The 11056-nt window shown below is 36.5% G+C and overlaps 1 protein-coding gene across 1 annotated transcript; it reads right to left on the minus strand.

The window, feature by feature from the left end:
* Positions 1-2660: 2660 nt before the first annotated feature.
* On the minus strand, positions 2661-5971 carry LOC111396863 (wall-associated receptor kinase-like 20). The gene is made up of 3 exons (XM_023023442.1): positions 5035-5971; positions 4519-4569; positions 2661-3917 (listed from the first exon to the last, which is right to left on the minus strand). Exons 1-3 carry the CDS (start codon positions 5807-5809, stop codon positions 2869-2871), a joined length of 1875 nt encoding a protein of 624 aa, XP_022879210.1. The 5' UTR covers positions 5810-5971; the 3' UTR covers positions 2661-2868.
* Between the last annotated feature and the right edge of the window lie 5085 nt (positions 5972-11056).

Here is an 11056-nt window from a genome sequence, read left to right on the forward strand (position 1 = left end):
CACGCGCTACGAAGCCGCACACAGTATCTTAGACAGGTTTCGTCCCCTTTCGGGAACACCTTCTTACTAGCAAGGGATAGCCTTATGCAAATATACCGGGGGGAAAAAAAAAGGGAAGATATTTATTTTTTAATAAAATAATATTACACACAAATTCAAAATTTTATCTTATTATTTAACTACACATTTCCCTCAATATACTATTCAAAATATATTTTTATGAAAATAATGTGGTTCAAACAAGGGCTTCATGAGACTTACAACTTTTTAATTATACATTTTATCAATTTTTATCAAATAATAAAAATCTAATTTTAATTATCACCAAATAGAGGCATAGTTTATTCTTCAGTTAAATATTTTAATATTCACTTAGCTTATATTATGGTTACTATTTACTCACTAAACTTCAAAGTACTTCACAATATTCACCGAGTTTTGTCCGTTGCACTTTATCCATCATCCAATTAGATTTCGTTCTCCTTGTTGATGTGTCAAATAGAAATACAACATGACAAATCACAACTATTCCAAAATTATAAGTTAGTCAAAACATCCAAGTGAATATTTCATTATGCACCCAATGATTATGGTTTACTCGTCAAACTTTAAAATACTTCCCAATAATAACTCATATTTGAGAGTTGCACCTCGTTCATTATCCACCAAATTTCGTTCTCCTAGTTTTTTAGGTGTCGCACGAAAACTTTACTTTGTAAGTTTCGACTGTTATAAAAATTACAACTTAATCAAATCATCTAACTCATTAAAATAATCACATGTGAAAGCGGCCCCATAAACTTCTTTAAGCCCAATATTTCGTCCTTGGTTTCAACCCAATAAAATTCTAGCCCTTAATTCACTCATCTCATGTAAGTATAGCTAAATTGTGTGCTAAGATAGAACCAATTGTTTGAGAAGAATATGACAATCTTCTACTTGTAAACTCATATCCCTTAATAATACCATCTACTCGACTTCTCTTTAATCCTAATCCTCCATTTTTGCAAGCATTTGTCCGATCATTTGAAAAAAGAAATGTCATCGAACTCTGATGGCAAGTGTACGATTGGAATGCCTTCTCGATTGTGTTTGTGTTTCTTATTCTTCATTCCTCAATATTATTGGAGTTCGATGACATTTTCTTCCTCAAAAAGTTGGACACAAGCCTACAGCATGGAAGATTGTGATCAGAGAGACGTTAGGCAGATTATACAATTGGGAAATAGTGCTTTATAAGTAGTAGCTTCTCGTGTTCTTCTTAATAATCAATCATGTCCCAGTGCATAATTTAGTTGTACGTGGGTGAGACGAGTAAATTGAGAGTTAGGATTTTTTGGAGATGAAATTGGGAATGAAATATTGGAGCTTAAATAAGTTTATGGGGTTGCATTTCACATATGGCAATTTTGGTTAGCTGGATGGTTTGACTGGGTTGTATTTTTTTATCAATCGTAACTTGCCACGTTGAATTTTCACGCGACACATCAACAATGAAGGAAATGAAATCTGGTTGATGATGGATGGAGTGCAACTCTCAAAGATGAGTGGCCATTATGAAGTATTTTAAAATTTGATGAGTAAATCATGACCATAATATAAGTTAGGTGAGTAATGAATTATTTTACTTGGACGGTGTGACTGAATTATAATTTTTTTAATGAATATAACTCGTCATGTGAAATTTTCATTTGATACGTCAACAATGATGAAATGAAATATTTTTTATTAACGAATGGAGTGCAAACCTATAAACTTAACTGAGCATGTGAGGCACTTTGAATTTAGTCAGTAAACCGTGACCTTCATATAAGTTGGGCGATTATTGAAACATTCGACCCCTACGTTTTAAAAGTAAAACGGGAAAAAATAAGTCTACATATTCATTTTTATCATGATAAGAATTATAAAAATTAAAATAATGACTATTATTAGCACATTATCAACTATTTATTGGTGGGTTCTTGTGAGAATTTAGTTGTGCATATTTTCCTTATATCCATAGGTTGATAGCTTTTCATGATAACGGTGAAGTAACTCTCATGTATGTTAAAATAATAATAATAATAATAATAATAATAATAATAATAATAATAATAATAATAATAATAATAATAATAATATACATATCTTAATTTTGTTGAAGTTAAAATACGAAAATATGATTCAATACAATGTACTCTAATAAAATCTACAAATAAATAAGTTGAGTGACTTATAAGTTAATCCAAACATGATTTAAGGACTCCTATGAGAAAAACTACATTACTCGTTCACACTCCTTTGAACGTTTAGCAAGTCATCATTTTTCTATATTTTAGTGCAAAGTAGCATTTATTTCAGTTCCTTTTTTACTCCATACCTCCTTTGAACATATAGCAAGTCATCCCATTTCTCTTTCACACATGCTTCATTCTGTGACCATTTATGACAAATTTAAATGTTTAGATGAATAAAAATCGTACTTAAAATCTCGCATGCATACTTTAATTTTAATAATGAAATCTACTAGAAATTTCATAAATCTATACCCATTAAACTTTAAATCATTCCATAATTTCCACTTTGGGCTTAAGTCGAAAGAAATCGAACCAGGATTCTGGAATCAGCACGACTATAAAAGTTGATGAATATGTAAAGGCACATGTTTAGGAAAACAGTATCGAAAACATTAAGATTTTTTTTCCCTTTTAATCTTTTTGAGTTCATATACAAAAGGATCTGTATATACATCGTGTCCAAGGAAAAAAATGAAAATAAAGCGGAAAGACAAATGAAAGCACATACAACGCAAAAGCCCTCAAACACACAAAATTTAGTCAGATACAAAGCTACTGCTCTAATTCTAGCCACTGTTCTACATTTGAACTAATCTGTAGTCTTGGCAGTAGCTATACTGATAATATACTCGATCTCCTCAGCAACTTCTTTCATCGAAGGCCTATTTTGTCTGCGTTCCTCCAAGCATCCGACAGCAAGAAATCCCAACGCTTTCATAGTCTCCAACTCCAACGTGCTTGATCCCTCCTTCAACATTGGATCAACTGCGTCCATTATCCTCTCCTCCTCAACCAATCGCTGCACATAAACCGCCAAGTTCACATCATCCTGAGGTCTATTGAAATCAATCGCTTTCTGGGATGTCAATAGCTCCAACAACACAACCCCGAAGCTATATACATCACTCTTGTCTGTCAACTGGTAGTTTCTGTAATACTCAGGATCGAGGTATCCTAGCGTACCTTGAGCACAAGTGGATACATGACTGAGGTCTGTATGAGCTAATCGAGATAACCCGAAATCTGAAACCTTTGCTTTCAGCTTCTCGTCAAGCAAAATGTTGCTCGACTTCACATCCCGGTGATAGATGGGAGGAACTGCAGAGAAATGAAGGTAAGCAAGCCCCTCAGCGGTTGCATGGGCAATGCTGAGTCGGTGATTCCAAGAGAGAAGTCCCCGAGTTCCACCTTGTAAATTATCTAAGAGAGTTCCATTTGAGACGTATTCGTATACCAGTAAGGGCTGTTCAAGCTCAACGCAACAGCCAAGAAGGCCGACGAGGCACTTGTGGTTAACTTGACAAAGTATTCGAACCTCGTTTAGGACTTGGTCAGTTCCTTTGGTGTTACCCAATTTGGCACATTTGACTGCAACAACAGTTCCATCTTCAAGAATGCCTTTATAGACTTCACCATAACCACCAGCTCCAAGGAGGTTGTCTTTGGAGAAGTAATTTGTTGCTTTCTTAATTTGTTTGCCAGTGAAAACTTTAGCAGATTTTCCACCACCGTAATTAAGGATCTCTTCACGTTCTCGAGTAAGTCGGTCTTGCTCTCTCTTGATGAGCTGATGCCGCTTGTAGAATAAAAATGCAATTAATACCGCTAATAATGCTACACCAATGCCTACAATTAGACCTGCATCCGTCGCAACAATAATTGATGAGCAACCAATTCGTGACTGAAAGATGACAAGGTCGCTTTTAGTTGTCCTGCTATTATTATGGGAATGGTTTCTGCCAATTGAATTAATCAGTAAAACTGTAATCCCAAAGTAATAAACGTTGGTTCATTAAATGGTCAAGAAAGACAAGTCATCCACTGGCTACTTGGATGCGAAAAATAAAACAGAATTATGACATCAATGAACCTATGACATATCAAATTGACAACTATGTGTCTGCGTCAATTATGCAAGAGCAGAACTGGGGATATTTAGGGTGCACCTTTTGACAATTACCAGCAGTCAAAAATTCTGATTCAATGAAAAATAATCGAATTGGTGGTAATTTATTTTTGCTCTGATAGTAGACAAAAACATGGATAATTTCCATTAGAATGAAGGGTCGTGGCCAGCGGAGAATACCACAATAAGAACATAAATCTCATACATAGTCAAACCTACCAACCAACCAAAATTTAGAAGATTGTTTACATGGTCACAAAAGGTTGTCTGAAAATTGAAGGTAACATTTAAGGATACAAATATGATCAGTGTGTGATATATAACAATACGTACCTGCTATAAGCCCAGTTCGATCTTTACCACAACCATCTGGATCCTTGCACTCTGCACATTAGAAGCAATCAGATGACAACTAAAAAGCATAGCATACGGTTCACGTTTTGTATGAATCCAACTGCACAATTTTAGCCCAACCGAAAAAGCTAATTAAAAATTTTCTTTAAAAACTATGTTTATAGGCGAATAATGCTATTTGCATATCATGGTATATAGATTGACATACAGAACGATGATGTGGATTATAATAATCAACTTCTGACTGACTTCTTATTCTTCTTCTTCTTTATTTATTTATTTTTTTTTCAGCTTTTTCTTTCTCTCCCTCCCATATCAGTACTTCAATTTGTAAACCATGATATACAAATAGCATTACCTGTTAATAGGCACTCAACAGTAACACATAATGCTTAATGTTTTTTACCCTTAAGATTTTATATTTTGAATCTAAAATAGAAGAAATGGAGAGTTTCATCTTCTAGAAAATAGAAAAAGCAACGTTGAGAGCCTTACCTGTCGCACACAGTCCGGCAACCGGGTCCCATTGCAACCCGGAGTTACAAAAGCATCTGCTGACCCCACCAGCCGAGTTCGGGTCGGGTCCACAAGTGGATTTCGAATCGCAATCCCCTTGTGTCCTACAGGTGGGCTCTATGGGCAAAACCCACAGCAATTCCACTCCAGGCGGCGGCCACCTGCTCACCGGCAATCCGTAATCCAGATTCACGAAGCTCCTGTACGCCTTGCAACCCGAATCCCTGACTCTTATCCTGTACGCCGTTGTGGATCCTCCTGCCCTGAACGCACAACACAGCGGGGCGTCGACACAGCCACTCCCGGCCGTGCCGTTGATGTACACGTGGCAGAGGCTGTTGGAGGTGCAGTTTAAAGGGGAGTTCATTATGTTGGCGGAGCAATTAAGGTAGAAGATGGTGTTACTGCCGGTTATGTTGAAGGGGGCAGAGGAGTTGAGCTGGAGGCCGTTGGAAGGGAGATCGGATGCGATGCAGGTGTTGCCAAGGAAAGGCGCGGGCGAAATGGTGAGTCGTTGGATGGATGGGGAGATGGAGGTGATTGGGTAAGTGTTGTTGACGGAGTCGAAGAAAAGGGAGCCGGCGTTGCATCGGATTTTATACAACTGGTCGCCGCAGTCTGGAGCGGTGCTGAGAGGGTAGGGGACTGGGGTGGAGCCACAGTTGGGGCAGACCTTGAGGGACAGTGCACATACGGCGTAGGCTAGTACAACCGCCGCTGTTAAGAGAAGTGGTTTAGGGGCCGTGAGCGTCATAATAGGGGAAGTGGCGGCGGCGGTAGCGTTGGCGGGATGAAGGTTGACAGCGGATGGTTGCGTGTTATATATGTTGGTGGGAAGTTGGAGCTCATAAAATTTTATTTCTAAAATGATATTTGGGTCAAAGGTATGACATTCGAGAATTCTGAGGATATTGTGGAAAATAATCGATTATTCAGTAATGCTAGAGGTTTCTCTCATATTGGCCACCAAACTTCAAGCTGTTTCAATTTGATATATTATTTGCAATGTAATGAAAAGCTGATGAAATATATAACTCAACCACATAACCCAAGTTATATTTTTGACATCATAATTATTTTAAGCACTAGAAAGTACAAATTTTATGTTTTTTGTTTCGAAAGAACGAATTTTCAACAACAGGGTACACGTAAATACTTGTTCAATTTTATTAAATTATTAAAATAGGTCGTACATTATACTAATAAGATCATGATTTTTATCTAACGGGACATGAGTTCCATCAATTTGGGTAAAATTTAAAAATGGAACAATCAAATTGATATGATGTATATGTTGAATGATGAAATTGAAATAAAATATAAGTTAAGGTGATTAAATTAAAAATAATTGAAGTTGAGTAATTAATATGAAATAAACATACAAGTTGGATGACCTCTACTAAAATTTTCCGCCAAAATAATGTTAAAGTCAAATATGTTTGAGCAAAATTTTTCAGTTGTCTTTTGTCTTGAGCTTGCTTTCTCTTTCACCATCTTCAAAAATACTCTTGACATTTAGGCATTAAGTACGCTTTTCATTATTTTTAAAATACATTTTTTTCTCTTTTTTATTTTAATTACATATTTTTTTATAAAATAATATTACACGTAAATCTAAAATTTTTTTTATCTTTTAACCACACGCTCTGTATCAATCTATTGTTCTAAAATGCATTCTTTACCAAAAATGGAGCTCAAACTGGCGCTGTATAAAAAAGTGACAAGATGTTATGTTTCGAAGAGCATTAGTTTATGCTCAATGAGCAATGCTTTATATACAATAATTTTGACAATATTATTGATAACATGTCATGTGAAATGTTGTTATTGGACAATTTTTTTTTCAACACTTTTTTGTCACAATCAATATTGTACAAAAATATTGAACAAATAGATTAATTCTATGCTCAATTATAGACCAAACTCTGCATTATATTCCACGAAAACTTATCAATATTTTAATCGTTCAAAATAAAAATGTTATTTTCTAAAATCCTAGTAAACAAAGACGGCTCACCAAATCCTAGATATTCTCTTATAAAGAAATATGAGAAATGACCAAATTATTATTGACTTGCAGGGCCATCTAGAACACTGAAGACCTCTAAAAAGTCTTATTTAAAGTAAATAATTATTCAACCGCCCTACAATGACCCAAAAAAATTGACAGAAACTCTAACTAACATTCACAATAGGGGTGGGACCACATTTTTTTGAAATTGTTTATGAGTAAAGTCAAATGATCTGCGAGGATGACCGCATCGATGACCATCCACTCACATAGGTGCGTGGGTCCTATGTGAATAAAATAATGTTCGACCACCCATGTGTGTGTATACGGTCATCTCATTGTCAAACCCGATGTTCATGTAGCATGGTTGATTGTTTATTCATGTGGGGCCCTTGGCTTGTGAGAGATTGTCAAAGCCTTTGTCATTCATTTTTTGGTCAAAGAAGCTTTTTTCCTAATTAATAGGGATAATTGCAAGAGCTATGCTATATGCTAATGCAAACACTCGACCAATGAATAAAGCTACATGTATGCCCCTCGGGACATAGCTCAACTGGTGGATCAATTAACATTGTCTTGCTTCCAGCGGTGGAGAGTTCGATTCCTGGTGGGAACCTGCGCCCAAAAATTTGGTATGGAGCAATCACTGTGGAGGAGGATCTCTTGTGCGCAGAAGTGTACAGGCAATGGGGGGAACCTGTGATCCAGTTGAGGCATAACCCGCGATTTACCCCCTCCAAGGTTCTAGGAGCAAGGGTCTTGAAGGTCCAGGATTTAGTTTGGTGTAAGTTGGGATATCTGGATATCAAAAAAAATAAAAATAAAGCTATATGTATAGATTAGGTTTCAAATGGACTTTACAGGATTTTGACTTTGGTGACGTGGCAGTTCATTAAATCAACCAAAAAAAAGATCAAAAATGAAATAGAAGAGTGAGGGAAAAGAGGGAGGGGAAAAGAACCATTTGTTCAACCCGTGTATAACTCCCCCAAATTGGAGAACCCATTTTGCACGAGAACAACTCCGGCGTCTTCCGGTGGAAATCATAAAAACAATGTGTTTTGTCTCATTTATCACACGTTGCCCGACCATATACCTTCAACTTCCAGTGTTGGAGAGGCGTGAAAATTCTCGTTCCCTGAGTTCTTGAGCCCTAAAAACCTTGGACACCTTCTCCAAAGCCATCGCCTCCATTCATAATGGTGAGACAAAATCGTCGGACTCATCTCCACCTCTAATCGGCTCGAAACAAGTGAAGAATGTACTGCATAAGCATTACCCAAACATACCTGTTGAGATTTAAAGGAAGTGAGCCCTGTTGTTCACCTCCCCCCGTCGCGAAAACACCACCACAGTTCTCCTTCTTCGTCCAACGCCAAACCACCACTGAAGAACACATCTCCGTCAAGTTTATAAAGTTAATGGGGGAATTAATTATGTTATAAAAATTCAGACCTAGATGATATAACATAATTATTGATTTGCAATTGAAATTTGTGTGAATGGTCATTTATTTAGGAGGTGGAGTCGATGAATAACAAGCTTTTAGTCAAGAATTTGCTTGTTTGGGAATTCAAGCAATGAGCCTGAAAAGGGGGGGATGAGTTGGTGAGATTAATAGAAAGAGATATGCATCTTATTGCTCTGTTCTCTACTGCGGCAAAGTGTTTAGGAGGAGCTGTGGGGATGGTTTTGGTTCTTTAGGAGGATATGCCTAATACCTGTTGTAGGTGTTGTGATTTTAAGTTTTGAAAACTTTAGCATTGAACATGAATTATTCTGGATCTTCTTAGTTCGCGTAGTATTGGCATTTGTTTTATGTGGTTGTTTTGCATCTTAGAAATGGGAGGAAGGAATGCTGTAGGTGGTTGTACCAGGAGAATCAAGTGGTGAATCCTGCTGCCAAGGAGGACGTCGAAGATTTATCAAGCGTGTTTGAAACGCTAGCTCGAATAAGTGAGAAAGGAGACGTTGAGATTTTATTAAATGTGACATTCCACAAGGAAAAAGGGATTGACGAAGGGAATTCGAAAGGAAAGGGGCTGGCTTGATTAGTAGTGAGGAGGGGGATTCTAATATTATTGTAATTTGTATTTGATATTGGGAAGTGTGTGTAAACTTTGTTCCTTTTATTATGTTTGGCATCAGTATATCTCATTCTTGCCATGGAGTTGAGCTCTGCATTTTATGTTGAGGGTGAATGCTTGAAATATTGAATAATAGTAAAGGAGTTTAATGAAATGAAGTTAATATAATTTAAGTTGCCGTGATGTTTAACATTTCCCGTTAACCGTCCACATAATCTGTCCAAGTTGATGTCTTAGACGTTACAAGATAAAATTGAAAGAGACCTATAGTAAAGCAATTTCATTGAAACCATTACACAGAATTACAAAACGTTTATAACTCCTTGTAATATCACATTATTTGCACCTTACACAATCAAAAACAAATATAAACAAATTTCCAAAATTCAGCACTTTCACAGGTTATAAACAAATGGAAAACTGATTCCAAATCATATTCCAGCAAAACCAAGTGACAGAACAATGTGCAGCTTCGAAAATCTTCCAAAATCAGCATTCATAAAAACCAAGTGATATCTCTTCTATAGCAATATTCTTGCTTGATGCTGCAAAACAAAAAAGTACATATAATATGAGACAGTATGAGAATTTTCTAAGGTTTATTCTGGAAAAAAAAAATCTTACACATTAGTGGATTAACTAATGGCCACAGTTGAATTGCATAGTTGAAAAATGCACAACACTAATCCTTGCAAATACAGATCTTCCAAAGCAGCAGATACTGGAAATAAAAAATGCACAAAACTAATCCTTAAAAACACAAATCTTTCGAAGAAGCAGGTGTTGGAATTTAAAATTGCACAACACTAAAAAAATGAGGAGTGTGGCTCACGTGAGCAAACACCGAGGTGGAGAATATGGCCGGGAATCCATATGATCTTCGCTAGCAAAAATGCACAATGTGTCTCAGATGAGGAAACACCGAAGGTGTAAGTTATGGCCTGGAATAAATTGTTGGGATGGAGTTTTCAGGGCTCAAGAACTCGAGGGACGAGAATTTTCATACCTCTCCAACACTGGAAGTTGAAGGTATATGGTCGACCAACGTGTGATAAATGAGACAAAACACATTGTTATTGCGATTTCCATCGGAAGACGCCGGAGTTGTTCTCGTGCAAAATGGGTTCTCCAATTTGGGGGAGTCATACACGGGTTGAACAAATGGTTCTTTTTCCCTCCCTCTTTTCCCTCACTTTCCTAATAATTTTTTGATCTTTTTTTTGGTTGATTTAATGAATTGCCACGTCACCAAATTCAAAATCCTGTAAAATCCCTGTGAAACCCAATATGTACATGTAGCTTTATTCCTCGACCAATAAGGAGGTACCGCATCGTCACCTGATGGATAGGGTCCATGTGGCCCTTGTTAAGGGAATAGATCCCATATCGGTTAAATACCGAAATATTGACTAATTTAAATAGATCTTGGGTCACTCCTCTTAAAAAGGTTGACCTTTTTAAGATGGACCTCAAATCTTAACATGGTATTAGAGCCTAGTAAGCTCCAACGAGCTATTCGATCCGTTTAAGTCGAAAAATTGAGCACACGAATTTCAAGATTGGTCTGCTAAAAAAAGGCCATCATCTTGCTGACCCCTGTTAAGGGATGTGTTATCCCACATCGGTTTAATACCGAAATAAATACCAATTTATAAATATCTTGAATTTCTTCATTTAAAAAGGTTGACCTTGTTAAGATGGATCCAAAATCTTAACAGCCATGTCCAAAATGAATAACTCTAATTGGAGTGATTTAAAGCTTGACTATGCTGAAGGTGGTCCCTGTTGGCTCGGAGTAATAATTTATTCTGATTATTTAATAATATTTAGTTGTCTGAAAATTTGTTGATTTAGAGCTTGTTTGAGAGTTTTTTCATTGATTTTGACCGATTTTAGATTGAAA

The sequence above is a fragment of the Olea europaea genome, chromosome 7, assembly GCF_002742605.1.
Source record: "Olea europaea var. sylvestris chromosome 7, O_europaea_v1, whole genome shotgun sequence".
NCBI lineage: Eukaryota > Viridiplantae > Streptophyta > Magnoliopsida > Lamiales > Oleaceae > Olea > Olea europaea.